Genomic DNA, 20,405 nt, shown 5'->3' with positions numbered 1-20,405 from the left:
ATACATATATGAGTTAGATAAAAATAAAGGTACGTGTATCCTACTAATTGTAGCAAACAAACTATTCAGTTATACAGTATCATACATATTAGTATAGTAGTAAAGATAAAAATAATTTCCTTTAATTCATAATTTAGCTCTACATTTCACTCTATAACTAAACTATAACTTACAAATATAGTAAATCTAGACTTATCCCGATTATTCAAAGTTTGTGAGGATGTCTGGATGGATAAATGTTTTGAAGTTTAATTGCGTGAAAGATAAACAAATCTACGAAATAAACTTCAAATTTCGATAAAACTTACCGAAACGTTTATAAGTAAAATAGGTAACTAATTCTAAAATCTCTAAATTTTTTGTTAAAATTTAGCAAAAAATTTGTATTAAATCTTTACTTAAAAGGAAGCATTTTATGTGATCATGTCTTAATTGATTAAACAATAAATATTCCAACAAAAACCTGAGAATTTATTATACCAAGATAAGAATGCAGTTTGCAAAAAAACACGAACACGGGTAGAAAAATGCGGTCAATTCGTACCTATTAGGTGTCAAGTGTTTAACACATAGCCATTAGACAGGTACCTATATAAAGCCTGGAAAAACAGGTTATGTTGTAATCCATCTTTTTGCATTACATGCTTTGGAAAGATCATGATTCATTCACAAATTATCCATTGCCTATATTCATATGTTGCAAGTGCAAGTTTGAAGTCGGTTGTTTTAAACGCAGTTATCACTTGTTATTTAGATATTTGAACATAACAGAACAGTATTAAAAACAATTTATTTTTGTTTGTGAATACAAATATTACTCGGCCTACACAAATAAAGCTACGTATAAATGTCGTGGTCATATCGTAGATTTGATCATTTCATGATATGAGTGGCCATTTCACGAAATGGTCGCATATCGTGAAATGGCCAATTTAGTTTGGCCACATCATGATGTGGTTTGGGCAGATCAATGATAAGAAATCGTTTCACGATATGACCAATTAACGCACGGTTTTTTCATGAAATGACCAAAATTATTTGATCATATCGTAAAATAGTTACATTAATCGTTGGTAGAGGCGCTGCAAGCTCTGTGTTTATGTGATAAGATGGCGGCCGCTGGCGAAAATTAAATTATTCGCAGTTAAAAACTTCATAATTCGTTTAATAACAATATTATGAAGAAAGTCATAGCAAAGAATTTACGACGAAGAGGTACGAGTACTATGGAAAATGTGGATATCTTATATGTATTTAAGAAAAAATGCGACTTAAATAAAATAATTTAAGAAACTACTACTATATTATTATAATTGTTTGTTTTTTAAAAAGCGATCTGCTTCTGGCACTCGCCGGCCGCTGCCGCGGCACGCTCGCTTTGCTCGCTCGGCTCGTGCGTTGTTTATCAAAGTGTAACCTAACCTAACCTAATTGTTTTCTATTGCAAAAACGATTCGCTTCTGGCATTCGCCGGCCGCTGCCGCGGCACTAACTTAAATGACATTAAACAAGTTTTTAGAATATAGTTATTCTGAAATTTTTTAATATTTTATGGACTCTTTATATTTTATACGATCTGGCCAAATGTGGATGACCAAATCGTGAAACGTTGACGATTTAACGATCTGATCAAACTATGTTGGCCATTTCACGATATGCGACCATTTCGTGAAATGGCCACTCATATCATGAAATGATCAAATCTACGATATGACCACGACATAAATATATCGAAAAATATCGCTAAAACGTGTTGAAGGTAGACAAGCCAAACTTTTTAGATTAACATGTGAAATATATTTCCAATGATATTTTTTGTATGTTGAGTTTATTATTTATAAGCAAATGAATGTGTATTTACTTAAAACTGGTTATGAAACTTATTATTATCTACAATAGAATTTTCATTCTTCTTTGTTTTATAGCCACAGAAGCGTGTATTTTAAAAGAAAGGAGGAGGATTTATGCCTCCATATATTCTAAAATGTATGCATACGCGTCTTTACTTCTAAAAGTTCTACGTACTTCTCAATGACTTGCATTAACTTCAATAAGTTCAACGTATTTTTCAATGACCACACCAATTGAAAATCGAATTGGAAATATGAATAAGGACCACAATCAGTTGAAATTAGCTAATATCCCATTCAATTTATATTCGTCGAGGCGGCAAATCGAATTTGTTTCGCGTTTAACCCAACTTGTAGACAAAGACGGTTATTATAATTTGTATTGTAATGGGAATAGATTTAATTGCTTTAAGAGGTAAATTTCATAAGTTCGAAATCCATACTAATATTATAAATGCGAAAGTAACTCTGTCTGTCTGTCTGTTACTTAATCACGCCTTAACTACTGAACCAATTTGCATGAAATTTGGTATAGAGATATTTTGATACCCGAGAAAGGACATAGGATAGGTTTTATCCCGGAAATCCCACGGGAACGGAAACTATGCGGGTTTTTCTTTGACTGCGCGGGCGAACCTGCGGGTGGAAAGCTAGTAAGTGATAAAAGGTATTTGGAATTGCATACGATTAGGACAGGTCAATGGAATAAGAAATACATGATAAAAAATCATCAGGGTTTTTTTGACCAAATTCTTTTAATTTTATGCTTAAAAATTCAGATCAAACATTTTAATTGAAGTAGAATGCTTGTCAAAGTTTCAGAGAAGTGAAACATACTTACTTAATGTATGAATACGAATAAATTGTGTTGTTTTTCACCCCTTCAGAGTATAAACTTTTCAAAAGCTCGTCTTTGACATTAATTCTCATGTGGGAATAAAACACTAAAGCCCTGTTAATCCCACATGTTATTTACAAGAACTATGAACCAAATACCACACTACCTAGGACATGGTCAATAGAAGCGAGCCAATATGGCGCGGTTACAGAGCTTTGTAAATCTATACTAATATTATAAAGCTGAAGAGTTTGTTTGTTTGAATGCAATAATCTCGGAAACTACTGGTCCGATTTGAAAAATTCTTTCGGTGTTAGATAGCCCATTTATCGAGGAAGGTTATAGGCTATATATCATCACGCTAAGACCAACAGGAGTGGAGCCACGGGGGTGAAACCGCGCGGAGCAGCTAGTATTCTATATAAGTATATAGAATACTAGCTGCGCCGCGCGGTTACAATATGAACACACAATATGAACTGTATGATCTACATCGTCGCTTACTGATATTGTCCCTGAAGGCCGTTTTGATCCTTATATGTATACTTACGTTATAATTATCATTTAACCAACAGTTAACGTAAATGAATATTAGGAAGCTGTGAAACCAGCCTTCAATATCATTTTTTAGTATAAAACAAACTCGCTTTCTCTGTCCCTATGTCCCTATGTCCCTTTGTATGCTTAAATCTTTAAAACTACGCAACGGATTTTGCTGCGGTTTCTTTTAATAGATAGAGTGATTCAAGAGGAAGGTTTTAGTATAGTTATAATTTATTAGGTTTTAGACAAAGCGGGCAAAGCCGCGGGCGGTAAGCAGTAATTATTTTAGTACCTACACTAATAAAATAAAGTTTGTTTGTTTCAAGACACTAATCTCAGCGATTTCTAAAATTATTTCACTGTTGTATGTACGTGATATCTGAGTAGTATAGTCTTGTAATCTAGTACATAATATAATGTACTTTGCTTATTTTCTATTCTAGTCAATATTATATCTACAATCATAAAAATCTCTCCTTTTTCAGTTGTATACTAAATTCGATTTCAAAGGTAAAGCCCAAATGAACATTACAATAACTGAAGTTAATTCCCAGAACTCTTGATACATTTTGGGACATTGGAATTTCGTAAACAACATTGTTATTATTGTTTTGTTATTGATATTGTTACAAACTCAATTAGGCTTCCTTCAGAAGCGCTTGAATGACCACTTTATGCTACAAAATTATGCTCCGCAGCTATATGTTTCTAAATTGTAAAGTGTACCGTGTGGCATCATTAGATAGGGTACGACGGGATTGACAACGTCTTTTTGTACAAAAATACTTTAAAAATACATAATATATTAAAAAATTAAAAAATACTATACTCATAAACTAGAGTACAAACTTGTGATGATTATTATCATTACCAACTCACAATGTTGCCTTATTCATTACTCTTTCACACGTCACATCACTCCTTATAAATTCTGTACAAAGCATTCACATTAATGACTTCTTAAGAAGAAAACCTTCCTTAAAACTTGCACGCTTACAAAACTTATAATAAAAAACTGTTTGAAAATAGTATAAATAATAACATTACATCCAGCATAACGCCTACACTGCTCACTATAATAAGACGATAATAACAATAAAATGTTAGATGATATTCCAGAAGATGAGATGACGCCCCGCAGGCTCCCAATTGATAACAACGGCTGATATAGGTATTAGGTACTTAGGTGTCTAGAAAATACGCTTATGACTTCAAGTAGGTACCTACAACAACAGTGTTTATTCATTTTGAAATTGTTAGGCCGGTTAAGCAATTTTATAATATTACTAGCTGCGCTTCGCGGTTTCGACCGCGTGACTCCGCTAGTGTAGGTCTTTGCGTAATGATATATTACCTTATGCCTATAGCCTTCGTCGATAAATGGGCTATGTAATAGTGAAATAATTTTGAAATCGGATGCGTAGTTCCTGAGATTAGCGCGTTCAAGCAAACTAACAAACTCTTCAGCTTTATATTATTAGCATAGATAGTATAGATACTAGTAATATATTATTAAACCTCTATATTATTTACCAGTAACATTTTGTTATACCTATATATATGTTTAGGTATACAAGAAAAGTTGTTAAAAGAGACTTTTGAAAGAAACTGTGGAAGGAAACATCTATCTCCATAAATTCTGCCATCGGAAATATATCACGCAGAGTTTCGAGTCGTTCATTGCCACTAAATAAAAAGCGACTGAAAAGAAAATTGATATAAAGGAAAAAAGGAAAATATTTAAAGCACATAAAACACTTCTTACAACGACACTTTTTCCGACACTGCGAACTGTGCACTTTAAAAAAAGTTAAAGCTTCAGTTTATTTCTGAACTAGCTATGCCCCGTGGTTTTATCCGCATTGCTCCGATTCTATTGATGTTAGCGTGATGATATATAGCATATAACCTTCCTCGCTAAATTACTATCTACCAGTGAAATATTTTTTTTAATCGGACCAGTAGTTCCTGACATTAGCGCGTAGCCGCGTAATATAGATGTAGAAGTATAAGTATAGATGTAGAATTTTAGTAAGTTAGATGGATCTTATATTGTTTTATCTAGAACATACAAATACAATTTGCCAATTACTTAGGGTCCCGAAACTTGGAGCGAGAGTGCTAACTAATCGATATCCTGTTGAAGAGGCTGTATAGTGGGCTGAGAATTTAATTCATGCGGCTTAATTTAGACTTCAGAAACACTCGAAAGTTAGATTCAGTTTCAGTTAGAACAGTGTCTGTAAATAATTATAACAAATAAGCAATTAGAGTGTTGCTTGAAAACTGCATGTAGGTACTCGAGAATAAGCTATATCTATAAAAATTTAAATACGAAAGGATTCTTATATTACAGCAGGTTATAAAATATTAAGTTACTTGTCTACTGATAAAAAGGTATAGTGGAAGCATCATGTGTGAGCATGTTTTAAATATAAGTACATTTGATAATTTTTTTAATAATTGATAAGTCATTAAGTCCTTAGAAATAAAGCTCGAAATTGTACTGAAGTGATATTGTTTTATTTCCAAGTAAATGGCGATAAGGTCACCTTTTGTACTTTACCTCGCATCTATACAATATATACTGTACATTGTAATATTAAATGGTGTGGTATAATAAAATTATAAATGGTTAAATAAATAAATAAAATAAATAAATAAGGTAAACTTCCCTATTAAGAAAGAACAACATAGGTACTAAAACAAAAAAGCTCTTAAATACGCAAATTAAGTAGGTATTAAAAATATTATTCTCTACCTTACCTCTCAGTCTCAATTCATACAAAAATGAGAAACGCTTTCGACTCACATGAATCATAATAATATTAATGTTCCTTAATGGTTTAGCCTACAAATTTTGTATACATATTGTTTCAAATAATGTTTCCGTTGTGCTAAAATATATAAATCTTACACGAATTCGTCAATTTTTAACTCTTTCTATTGCGCAATGCAAAACGAGTTTATTTTCACAAGGGATATGGGTTAAATTGTTTCTATAGGAAACAGCTCTAAATCTTACTCGGAACTATTACAAGGCTAATTAATGTCAAACGAATAAAAATAGATATGTGAGATTTACCGCATGGATTTACCAGAATAAACGATGACAAACACATATAGAATCGGACAGAATTAGGCCATTCTCCCATTGCGATACGCACAGGCGATTCAAGTATCCTGCAAGTCTCGGAGACTAGTCGCCGCGGAGTATCTCACATAATAATTATATTTGACGACGCGGTTGGCGCAGTGGTAAAGTAACTGCCTACTGAGCCGACGGTCCCGGGTTCGATCCCCGGTCAGGGCAAATATTTGTGTCATCAACTCAATTATTCGTTCTTTGGTCTGGGTGTTATTATCTATATATGTATTTATTAAATATTATATTTATCGTCGCCTAGTACCCACAACACAAGCCTTAATTGAGCTTACTGTGGGACTAGGTCGATATGTGTAATAATGTCCTATAATATTTATTAATTTATTATTTATTTATTTGTATGTAGGCTCGCACACTACGCTACCGGTGCAGTGTATGAGAGATACTCCGCGGCGACTAGTCTCCGAGACTTGCAGGATACTTGAATCGCCTGTGCGTATCGCAATGGGAGAATGACCTTAGGTAATATTATACTTGTTATTTACGTAGATATAAATATTATACGTCTATATATAGCATTTACTAAATCCTGTTACTCACAGACAGACAGTTTTATTTGTTTGAATAGATTAGTGTGTTCATGTGAATTATATCTGTCCAATACGGAAGATTAAACCATGAAGACAATCCAAAAACCCACATCCGCCTTTATCAATTAGCACCTCGCTTTAGCGACTCTAAAATTATAGATTGTATTTGTTTTTATTTTGTTTGTTTATCACGTATGTGCATCATACCTATAAATGATGGTGTAAGCGTTCTTTAAATATGTAGACCATATGCAGACGAAATTATACAAATATTATGACAGTTTAAAAAACTATCTAAAACAGATTATATGAGAGGCTTTTTAGAGCTTTTGTTAATAGGAAAATAATGTTGTGTATTTTTTCCCGCTAATTTTATCCCTGACCGATCTAAATACTATATAATATGTGTACAAACACTACACACAGACACTACAAACAGAGAAAAGCATTTCCTTTATAAGGTATATTTTCCTAATTCAGTAAGAAAAATACAATATGTTATTATGAAACCCAGAAGCGTCATTAAAAAAATATTATACAGTAAGAGAAATCAGATTACAAACAGAACACAAAATGAGAAAGATAAGCTTGAGGAAAAATCAGTAAAAACATGTCTTTTATATTAAAAAAAAAATTAATTGTAATATTAACCATAACATTACAATTAACTAATAAAAAATTTGGCTTTCCGGAAATTATTTATTTATTTATTTATATTTATTTGGCATTTATAATTATTGTTAATTCAAATGTATAATTTGACCAGGGTTGAAGACATCTGCATAAATTAATTTCTACCAGTATTAGGTAAGGTAAATCATTCTCAAATTGAACAAACAAAAATACATAGCATCAAAATAAATCTCTCATACATGATGGTCGAATCGTAAGCGACTTAGAAAAAACTTTTAAGTTCATAAAAACCCTCTTTGTGTTTTACCAAAGAATGTAACGAACCGTCATCATTCTTACCATATAACAATATTATATTCTCTTTCAAATAAGTTTATTTCATAATATTACGATTGGTATAATGGCATTTGAAGAAATTTCAAATCTCAATCAAATCAATTTCAATCAAAAAGTGGCAGATGTGAAACATCGACATTATTTTGTATGCCATATAATTAATAAAATACTAAACGTTCTTAATTTGACCCTATCAGATTTGAAAATTAAAATGACCAATTTGTTACTTACCTTGTCTTACAGCGAAACTGAAGATTTTATGAAAATTTTAATCCCAATCACGCATAAAACATATATAAAGAACCGCATATTCACACAATCTCTCAAACAACCGAACATACACAACATACACGCACACTCACACACACCCACACTTACACACACACACACACACACACACTTACACACACGCACACACACACACACACACACAAACTGCATGCTCGAAATGTTATTATTAACCTTATTTAAAAATAATCAATTTGTTACTTATTATTCTGTACTTTAGAAAATATGTAAAGTCTACTAGTATGTAAGTTAACTAAACAATACTGGCTAAGTCTGGAGAGGAAGGCGTCGATCGTCTCTAGCACAGGAATGTTCCTAGTTGAGGCGATCGTCGTGTCTAATTTGTTTTGTATTTATGTATTGTTTCCAAATAAATGATTTTTATTTATTTATATAAATTAATTTAAAATTAGGAAGAACGAAACAAAGTAATTACTTTAAACATTGATTAAGAAAGTTTAAAGTAAAGCTTCGGATTCCTTAAATTCTTCGTGTTGGCTTTAAGCTTTTTCCATATGAAATTTCTTAGTACAAATTGTTATTTTAAATTGTATTAGAGAGATTTTAGTTTTTACGAAAAACTTTCGCAAAATTACGATAACTAAAAATATCTCGCTATATATAATATATAATAAGTTATGTATTATTTTATCTTTAAAGTATATAACCTTTCAGACGTACTTGATGTAATACTATTTAGGACGTTTAGTAAACCATTAGTGTATCTCATTAAATAAACAAATTTTAAGTGCTAAAGCTTGTAGAAAAGTATAAGAGACAGATCCATTATGATCTAGTTTCTAGTTCAGCCAGTCTAGTGCTGAAGTAGTCTTTCAGTGTTATTGTGAGCCACAATAGGTAAAGCCTCTTGTTTAGAATTTTATTTGGTTCATATTTCATTTAAACGTAAAATATAGTTTATTTAAGTTTCGTTGAAAATACGAGTTTGTGCTTCCTTCCTTTATTTAAAAAAATCCTTTTAAATAATAATATTTGCTATTTACCTACATTTATCAGAAGAACATAAATTAATTTAATGTGAATATTATGAGCATGTTTTTTTTACTGTTTTTTTTATTGACTTGATATAAGTAACTTACCTAGTCTAATTATTAGTCGTAGCATAATATTCCAGAAAACCTATCTCCTAAATTTGGATCGCTAATAGATTGAATTAAAATACCTACATTTAGAAATTTGAATAGATTTTGTATTTACCAATACATAGCTAAGAAGAGCTACGTCGTTAGTTATAAAATCCGCCACTTTAAATTTAGTCGCGGAGTGCTGAGACATAAGCAGCTTACTGAATACAATTAGTGAGGCTTTTAGGAAACAGAATATTGTATAGTTAATCCTTATATCTACACTAATATTATAAAGAGGAAAACCTTGTTTGTTTGTTTGTTTGATTGTAATGAATAGGCTCATAAACTACTGGACCGATTTTAAAAATTCTTTCACCATTCGAAAGCTACATTATCCACGAGTAATATAGGATAGGTTCTATCCCGGAAATTCCACGGGAACGGGAACAATGCGAGTTTTTCTTTGAAACCGCGGGCAGAGCCGCCGGCGGAAAGCTAGTCTTTGATATAAAATTTACCTTGTGAGTGGCAAATTTAAATATATATTCTTGGTGAAATATTCTAATGACCAGCCCATTAAATTGCGATATAGGTAATGTATGAAAATTTACGCTAAAATATCGTCTGACATACGCAAATAAACAAAAGACGTACACGAATATAGAACCTTCTTTTATTTTGGTCGTCGGTTATAAAATGATCAAATAGGCTGCCAGCACATACAAACATTATGTCTGTGGCTGCCAGAGACAACAGATGTGTAACCGTTATAAGATATACAGGGTGTAATCGTTAAGTGTGCACAGGCGTTTATTCCGTAACTATTACAGATATCAAAAAACTTTAAACTGATATCGAAAGTACTTAACCTAATGAGTAAAATGGCCATAATAATTTTTTAAAAATAAAACGAGAAATATCTAAAAAATTAACTTGAAACCCTCCCATACATTTAGTATGAGATACGAATATCCCATGTACATGGGTTGATCCAAAAGTAATGATAATCAATATTAAACAAGGTCATTACAGTTATAATAATTATGTAGTTCTCTAGGTAGTCTTCTAACTAGAAAATATACTTAATTTTTTTTTCCTAAATTTAAAAAAAAACTTTGACTTCATCCACAAATACCCCTCCACGCGGCCATCACTTCGCTGTCGTCTTAAAATAATTTATTGCTAAGAAAGTGTTTCTTGTGCCGAGGAAAGAGATAAAAGTAAATAGGAGCTAGATCTAAAAAATAGGGTAGGTGTTCAAGCATTTGGAATGCCGATTTTTGAATGGCAGCCATCGCAACTGACGCTTTGTGATCTGGTGCGTTGTCTTGGTGAAACAGCGTTCAGGTCCGCAGTTTGCCATGTCTCTTTTCCTTACTAACCTACCGCAATCTTTTAATTTGGTCTGTTTAGTAAGAGCCCAATAAAGTGGCTACCCTTTTAAAATATTCCACCATAATTATTCCTTCAGTGTCCCAAAAAACTACCGCTTTAATCTAACCTACTGATTTTCACTTTGAATTTCTTCATCGTCACTTTGGAAGCTCGCATTCAGGACATTGATTGTTTTTTGGTTTCAGCATAAACATGGTGAACTCAGGTAACGTCCATGATCACAAAACGTGAAAAAAATTAACCTTATATCATTAAAAACTTAGAAATTTACCCTCTACATGTCGAATCGTTGTTTCTTCTTTTCGTCGCGAAACATTCTGGCACGCACGGTTCACATTCAAATTAATGTAAATAATTGGAAACGTGGCCTGTTGATATGATTTTTTTGTGATTACTTAGTGAATACATGAGCAAGCAAAAAACATTTATTTTATCTTTTTATGTGCACAGGAAATACCCAATTATCATTACTTTTGGATCAACCTAGTACATTTAATATGAAAGATTTTAGCTTTTTCTTTCTTTTTTTGGTTTTCTGCTTAAATTACTTCGCAAATTTGAACGGAAGTTCATTTAGAAACTGTAAATAGAGCTCCTCATTGTATTGCACAATGAGGACATCACTTCGAAAATCTGCTATGAATACAAAATGTATGGGAAATAAAATGTATGGGAGCGTTTAATGTAACATTTTTGGATATTTCTCGTTTTATTTTTAAAAATTTATTATGGCCATTTTACTCATTAGGTTAAGTACTTTCGATATCAGTTTAAAGTTTTTTGGTATCTGCAATAGTTACGGAATAATCGCTTGTGCACACTTAACGATTACACCCTGTATATGGTAACTAAGTTGTATATTAGCTATGAATACGTCATAGATAATAATATTTAAAACAAATCGAAATTTAGAAAATAACTCGAACAGCTTTCAATATAAATAGCCTTAAGGCAACCTTAAGGTATGTTTATCATCCAGTAGGTACCTTTTGTACTCCAAATATTTTAGAACAGAAATATTTTAAATGTTAAATATCGGAAAACGATTTACATTTCCGTAACAAAACAATAGACCTCAATCGTTTGTTTAATTCAATTTGGATGAAAATTGACGGTATTCATGAATGAAAGCCTGTAAAAACATACTGGCACTGTATTTGACTTTGCTTTACATTAATCTTTGTTCATTTCACGGTTATGAAAATATTGACAGATGTTAATTTTGCGGATTTAAATACAAATGAAAATGTTAAATATACAAGTGTGTCGTGTTTACACACACAATCACACACAAAATCTTCATTTAATTTGTGAATTTAAATTATCCTATATATCTATATACAGGGTTACAGGAAAAGTCGACCTAGATCCGTTAAGGGCGTATAGTACACATCATTTCTGAATGATTTCACTATGGAACCCCCCATCCTAAACTTAACCGTTTTCGAGATATTCGAGTTTTAATTTTTTTTATGAAAATGCCCAATTTTTCGGCTATACAATTGAATATTTTGAATTTTTTTGACTCTTATGATTATTTTTTTGGTTTCTTACATGAAGAATGAGATGCTTAATGACCTCAATGACTAAAATTGCACGTAAGTTAACTAAATAGGTCATTGTAGACGATCGAAACTTAAGAAAATAAGTACAAATTATAAAAAAATATTTTTCTTTTCTGGATATCTCAAAAAATTATTATGGCACTTGCTCTGCAGATGTGCTTAAAAACATCTACATTTTATCAGCTATCCAACGAGGTATAACACTCTAGGGTATTTATTAACCTCAAAGGTGAAACTTAGTTTCTAAGGCTACATGGCAGTCAGAATAAATAGCGCTTATTTAATCTAATTAATTTGACTTAAGTTCAGCATCATCATTACAGCCTACTGGCTTCCACTATTGAACATAGGCCTCCCTCGGCTAGCTACTACCTTCATGCATCCATCGATATCCCGCTATCCTGACCTAGGATCATTCAGTTTTATAGCTTTTTTTTTTGTTCAGATCGTCGATCGTACAAATAATGACCGTACGCCAACTGTTACTTGAGCGTAAGTGACTAGTTACTGGCTTTTGTAGGAGAATAACGTTTTTGAATAAAACCTTATAATTCATGTTCTACGTGTCCACCTCTATTTCGCACACATTTTCTCATTTTTCACGTAGTCCACTTTTCACTACACCAGTGGTTAATGTTCTTCTTATGTCGTTAGCAGCATTAATTATCCTTTCTTTGAGAATTTCCACTGACGATATGGGGTTGGGCTCACTGTAAACGAGGCTCTTCATGTGTCCCCATACATAAAAATCCATGGGGGTCAGGTCGGGACATCTGGCTGGCCAGGGTAAAGGCCCACCTCGTCCAATCCATTTGTTAGGATAGTTAGTGTCCAACCATTCCCTAACGCTTCTTCTGAAATGAGCAGGGCAGCCATCATGTTGAAACCAAATGTCCCGCAGTAATTGTAATGGGAGATCATCTAGTAGTAGGTATTCAAAAACGTTATTTTCCAAACAAAAGCCAGTAACTAGTCACTAAAGCTCAAGTAATAGTTGGCGTACGGTCATTATTTGTACGATCGACGATCTGAACAAAAAAAATGCTATAAAACTGAATGATCCTAGGTCAGGATAGCGGGATATCGATGGATGCATGAAGGTAGTAGCTAGCCGAGGGAGGCCTATGTTCAATAGTGGAAGCCAGTAGGCTGTAATGATGATGCTGAACTTAAGTCAAATTAATTAGATTAAATAAGCGCTATTTATTCTGACTGCCATGTAGCCTTAGAAACTAAGTTTCACCTTTGAGGTTAATAAATACCCTAGAGTGTTATACCTCGTTGGATAGCTGATAAAATGTAGATGTTTTTAAGCACATCTACAGAGCAAGTGCCATAATAATTTTTTGAGATATCCAGAAAAGAAAAATATTTTTTTATAATTTGTACTTATTTTCTTAAGTTTCGATCGTCTACAATGACCTATTTAGTTAACTTACGTGCAATTTTAGTCATTGAGGTCATTAAGCATCTCATTCTTCATGTAAGAAACCAAAAAAATAATCATAAGAGTCAAAAAAATTCAAAATATTCAATTGAATAGCCGAAAAATTGGGCATTTTCATAAAAAAAATTAAAACTCGAATATCTCGAAAACGGTTAAGTTTAGGATGGGGGGTTCCATAGTGAAATCATTCAGAAATGATGTGTACTATACGCCCTTAACGGATCTAGGTCGACTTTTCCTGTAACCCTGTATATTCCTACTGGCTACCACTGAAGACACTGCATGCCTATGAAGGTTCAGGACAATCACCACGCGGAAAAATACAGGTTGGCAGATGTCACGCATGTCGTCGAACTTTTGATTCTTCGACATGTGGCTTTCCTCATAATGTTTTCTTTTATCGTTTTGAGCAGTGGTCTTACAACATGCGCAGATAAATTTAAAAATCAATTTATTTCCTGCGCCCTCGTCTGATCTTGAACCCGTGACCTATAGATTGCAAGTTCGATGTTCTCACCACTGAGCCATTACTGCTCGTTAGATTAAAATCGTCATTTAAATTTTTGGTAAGTTATAACTATTAGATAAACGGTAGGTATAATTTACATTCTCCGAATTGTTCTAGCGATCATTAGCCGCGTAATTTCCGTCATGTCCCTTTTCTTTGTCTTGTTTTCCTTTGTTTTAACTATTGTTTCCTGTTGATTTGAGGAACGCATCTAACAAATCAAAGAGCAATAAATTCAGTCTGGATGTTCATGAAAAAAAATTAATATCGATAATAATTAGGTAGATATACCTACTTTCTTTTATTTAACTTTACGCGAGTACCTAGGTACATTTTTTTTCACTACGTTATTTAATGTTTAAAACATCGTATTATATAGGTAATAAACCCGTTAAATTATCCATACAACATGCACTAAAATGAACTATTTTGCATATAAATCATTCATTTATTACATAATAATACGTAGCTTTCTTTACGTTCAAGTGGGAGTAAGACATGCTTTGTTTTGATGCTGCTTCTCCAATACAAATATACACACTGCATTTTATGTTATAGCGTACCTATTATAATAATGTATTTGTTATTTATTACTTATTCTAGTGGTAATAAAATAACATGCAAAGATTTCGGAGACTTAAACATAATAGACTTCTTAATATTTATAAAAAAACACTAGCTTTTCGCCCGCGGCTTAACAAACACACACATATGCATCCTCACAAACTTTCGCATTTTTATGTTATGAATTCTATATCTAAAGTAATAAACCATTATTATCTCGAACCTAGAGGCTAGATTGCATATGATTTGTATGTAGGTAAGTACTTACCACCACTTAAATACCTATGTAGAATGCAGCTCGTAAATTATATTATAACAACTAACCAGGTACCTATGTATCATATATGATACATTCGTGACTGTATCATATTGGACTTAACAAGATATCGAGTAGGTAATTCTATTTGAATTATAATTTATAACTACATGCATAGTTGGGTATTAACCGCGACTTTGTACGCGATATAAGAGTACCTATTTTAATTGATGTATTTAACTTAGTTATTTTTATTTTAGTTATGAAGTGAGACTTCCTAATCTCCGCGACTGTAAAAATTCTCAGCGATATCCGTCCAGACGTTAATTAGTATTTTAGCGGATAATAAATATTATGCTGATGTAATATACTTAATAAAGCGTGTCCCAGACAGACGCGGCCTGCGGTGGCGGTGGCGGTGGCGATCAGTTGGATGACTTGAAAGTTCTAGGAACGACATAGACACACGCGGCCTGGACGCGGTCACAACGCGGCTTACCGCGGCCGCAAGCCCCGCCCCCTCCGCCACCGCTTCTGTGTGAATGAGCGCGCGGACATGAGGCCGCGATCAGTTGTAAATATTTACAACAGGCCGCGTGTACCGCGTGAAATTATGCCTATAAACACTGAGTTATTTATTCAAACAGTGCAAAATTACCCAGTTTTGTATGATACATCACATAAAAAAGTGAAGTCCCATGTCCCCAAGTGCTTACCCCACTTGGGGACATGGGACTTCAGATGCTCCAGACTTCAGACAGGGCAGATGCATTATACATCTGTTTCACTGATCGATTGTAGGTGATCAGCCTTCTGTGTCCTACCAGACCGAGACATTTTTTTTTCTTCGTCTCCACCGGGAATCGAACCCAGGACCCCTCGGTGCTACGCTCATGCGTCAACTACTGTACCAAGGAGGCGGTCAAATACATCACATAAAGACTAAAAAAACAACAGAATTAAAAACAAAATATGGGCAATAAAAGCAATAAAACTTCGTACGATTGGCCATTACTAACGTCCACTTGCAGGTGAGACTCGAGAGCTAATGTGCCGCCGTAGGTTAGAATGACCGCCACCGCGGCCGCGGTAGTGTGTTGTTATCACGGTCAAGCAAGAAGGCAACAGCAGATCGCCACCGCAGGCCGCGTCTGTCTGGGACAGGCTTAAATAATCACACACGCGTGGTATTTATAGATTATTTGTTTAAAATTTAATATTCTTACGACGATCAAATAATGTAGGGAAAAAACATAAAGAAGTGCAAATGACGTCAGAAATTAGATAATTAATATTGGAAATATACTGTACGGATATCTACGTTATAAAATTTCGCTAAAACGTTACTTCTAACTAAAACGTTATGCATGTAACGATAACTTATCAATAGTAGTTACCTAACCAAAATAATATAATTTTTGTAAGTACAGTAGAAAACATAAATGTTATCCAGTTATTTTTCATATTCTAATATTATCAAGACAATTATTTGGAAAAATAACTTTATTTAAAAACAATGAAAACTTACCGAATAACAACAGCAATAAGTCACTAAGCGCCAGGCTGAAGAGGTAATAATTAGTGTCCGTATGCATTGCCGGGTGTCGCACAATCACAACGCACACGGCCACATTCCCGATCACGCCAGTCAGAAATATCAACAAAAGAAATATTGAAATCGGCACAATCCTCGATAAAGGCAACCGCCTAGGACCCATCATGCACCATAACATTTCTTCCTCACTGCAATCGAACGCGCTCAAATTCGTGCAACGCGCGTAAAAATCCTCCGCCGTCTCATTTACGCGCAAAAATTGCTCCATTTTTTTTTTTTTGGAACAACAAACGATTTTAAAATTCGATCAAAGATATTCCATTTCTGAACTGCCTGTCATAGACAAGCCAGTTCCATTTCCTAATTCAAAAAAATGAGAAAATGCCGTCAAATGTCATTTTGCTTTTTTAATTTCATTTTGTACAAAGGCAAGCGGGTATGGCGCGGTAAAATTTTTGTCATTCCATTTTAACTTTGTCACTGTTACGGAGATTATTTTGATTAATTTTTGCTTTCACTCTTATTATTAATTTTGAATAAACTACAAAGCAGTTTAATAAAATTGAAGAATTAAAAAAAGACAATAAATTTACACTTAAATATGTTTGGAAAAGTCGAACTTTATTTCTAACTCGTCGTAGAGTTTCATACGGCGGTTGTATGGGAACTGTGTGCACGTGCTTTTCGCACAGCGGTTATCTCAACACTGAGAAGTGAGAACTGGCTGGAGTACACTTGTGTATAATTATCTATTCCACAACTTAACCCCATATTGAATTAGATGGAAACCATTCGGAATAATTGATAGACTTAATCCTACAATATGTATAGTGTTCCAATTTCCGTAATACAAATACGAAAATAACTTCTATGTTTCGCAACTACATTGAGAGCCTAAGATTGTGCGTAAATCCCTTAAAATAATTAAATATCTTCCTGTTATTGCAAAAATTTTGTTTAGGTAATCATATTTTTTAAATAAATATGGTTTAAGGCCATAAGCGGTTCCTGTAGTCATTAATTTTTATTACATATCTACCTATCTATCTTATACTTTCATTAACAAATGATTAGGTTAGGATTATTAATTATATTTATTTCCTAACTTCTTTAACTAATATTAAGTTGACTGGTATCAAAATATAATCTAGAACATTAACATGGCCTACCCAAAATCAGAGTGGGTTTATTTATCAATGTCACGGAAAATTAGCGCCAAAACTAACTCGCCACAGATTATATAAAGGTTAAAAGCATGTCGATAATATGTCAATGTCATAAATTCCTGATTGGCCCACATCAAACTAAAGTACCTAGTTCTTTTTTTTAAGAAAATGTGAATATTAAAATGTTGACCATTATAGGAATAAAAATAAAAAGTAGCCTAGGTATCTAATTTTTATTTATTCCTATATTGGTGTTTTAATTATTATTTTAACGATCTAAGATGCATTAATCCTTTAACGAAACTGTATATATTTTATTGTTGTACCTATTTATATCATTTATTAATATTAAATTAAGCAAAATGTGTATTTTAGGATAAACCGAATTCACCGATTTCAGCTGAGTCAGAAGGAGTGGTTGATAGTAAGTACTTATTAACGTTTTGTTTTGCTCCAGCTCCCACGACACACGTTCTCTATAGTGCGGTACTTATATCCGTGTAAGTACAGCCACAGTGTACAGCCACAGTGTACAGCCAATTCTCATAATATTAAATTTGTATTGCTATTGTGTTTTTGCTAAAATAAATATTTTTTCATTTTTTTCTTTGGAGAAATAAGAACTATAACACTTTATAAATATCTCTATTTTCATCAAGTCACGGAAATAACTAACCATGATTCTATAGAGAAATTAAAACGTCCCTCCTAACTGCTGGGGATACGAAATCTGTCAAATACTGAAAAAGGAAAGCCCACAGGGATTTTTGTGACGTCACTTTGTGGTTGAATGAAAAAACCTTTGTTTTTTTTTATCTCATTTTCTTCTTGGGTAAGTATATTGTAATAGATATATAAGGTTGAACCGTTGAGTAGTAATAGATATTTAGAAACAAACAATTGGCATCAGATAATTTTAATACTATCGAAAGCAGACAAAACTTAAACAAAACTTAAATAATATTAATATTATAAATGCGAAAGTTTGTGAGGATGTGTGTGTGTGTGTGTTTGTTACTCTTTCACGCAAATACTAGGTACTGAACCAATGAACCGATTACAATGAAATTTAGCACACATATAGCGGGTAACTTGGATTAACACATAGGGGTTATCCCGGAAATCCCACGGGAACGGGAACTATGCGGGTTTTCCTTTTAAAACGCGGGCGAAGCCGCGGGAATCTAGTAGATAATAAAAGTCAATCAAATATTTACCAAAATAGAACACAATTATTAGAACTATGAATATAAACTTATTGGAGATACTATAATTTGTATTATAGGTATATACTATTCATTCTTCTTTAATCTGGGGTTAAATAATTGTATACATCCCTTGTAATCAACAAGTTTGTAATTACCCACCGATTAACTCTATCTATCTATCTAATTATTAAACCAATAAGATTTCTTAAGAAGCGACGCACTATAATATTAATTCCTGGTAAAGTCTTAAATTACTTTACGAGTTTATACTAGAAATCAAAATTTTCTTCATTCATTCCTTTTCACATATCGTCAGTGAAAATCCAAAACTACTAAAGCGCCACTTTGGCCAAAATGAGTTATATATATCGATGGATTGGATTTTTTATTCCGCGTCTAATGGTCTAGGTTTCATGGCGATCTGAGGACTTTTGTGGCGTTTTAGCACCTCAAATGTCGGACGTTTTTCATAACTTTGCTTTTTTGAGAAATGCTTACATAAGTAATACAATTTATCTTTGAATTTTAAAATTTGTCGTTTAAGTATTTATATTACCGGACATTAGCCACACTGAGCTCGTTCAGCAACTCAAAATACGCTATTTTATTCATTGATGTCGCTTTAGCACTTTACAATACAAATCGTTACGGTGGTTAAGTAAATTTGCTTTACGTAGAAACAGATGTGGTGGCGCGTTAGTATATTTTGTTTACACAGTTTTTTAATAGATAATAGTGTAAGTATATTTGCTTTACTTAAATATTTGTTTGAGTCTTTAGTCTTTAGTAGTTTAGTCTTTAGTAAGAATATTTGCAATCAGTGAAATTGAAGAGAATTGTACTTTTAGTATGGATTATTTTACAAAAAAAAAAATTACATTAGTCGTTTAGTATTAAGAAGTTCGTAAACTTATCATAAAGATTAACCTTAGTCTTTTGAAATTCAAATAAGTTCTGGTTACATCTTTTAAGTATTTAGAATACCTACATTGCGCGGGATTTGACGGCGGTTCAGTTGACCGTTGTTAGTCGGTTTCGAGCAGCGGTGACTGAGTGACGCATTTTTGCTTGTTCCGCCTACGCGGCGGCCGAGTTAGTTGTTCGTATAATTAAAACTAGGTAAGTAAATATTATTCCTGCATTTTACAAAACTATTTCTGTATGGTTATTGATCTATTATTCGCATATTATTATCTGGCTTTGTTTGCGTTGTCGTAATTGTCGTTACCTATCTATCTAAGAATAAGTAGGTATTCATTGGTATTATTGCCCATTTATATTTTTGGGAAAGGTAATTAATTAAAGAGATTATTCTTGCAAGACAAGATAGGTAACGAGAATGTGTGTACAAATTACGGAAGTTTAATAATATTGATAACATACTAGTAACCTACACAAATAATACATAGATATGTATAGGTACAATGTTTTCTGTTATTTCTATTTCATCATTCTTGAAATAGTGCGTA

At 32.9% G+C, this 20,405-nt stretch overlaps 1 protein-coding gene across 2 annotated transcripts in view; it reads right to left on the bottom strand.

Moving 5' to 3' along the window:
• Positions 1-17,257, bottom strand: part of LOC123701446 (neuropeptides capa receptor) — a 67,854-nt gene extending 50,597 nt beyond the window's left edge. For both annotated transcript variants that reach the window (XM_045648930.1, XM_045648931.1), the window contains exon 1: positions 16,536-17,257. In XM_045648930.1, coding sequence (XP_045504886.1) covers positions 16,536-16,830 — 295 coding nt within the window. In that variant the 5' untranslated portion in view covers positions 16,831-17,257. The remainder of the gene's footprint in view (positions 1-16,535) is intronic.
• Positions 17,258-20,405: the final 3,148 nt, after the last annotated feature.

The sequence above is a fragment of the Colias croceus genome, chromosome 21 (genome assembly GCF_905220415.1).
Source record: "Colias croceus chromosome 21, ilColCroc2.1".
NCBI classification, from domain to species: domain Eukaryota; kingdom Metazoa; phylum Arthropoda; class Insecta; order Lepidoptera; family Pieridae; genus Colias; species Colias croceus.
The sequence above is the reverse complement of the archived record's forward strand: the minus strand, read 5'-3'. Positions and strand labels throughout refer to the sequence as shown.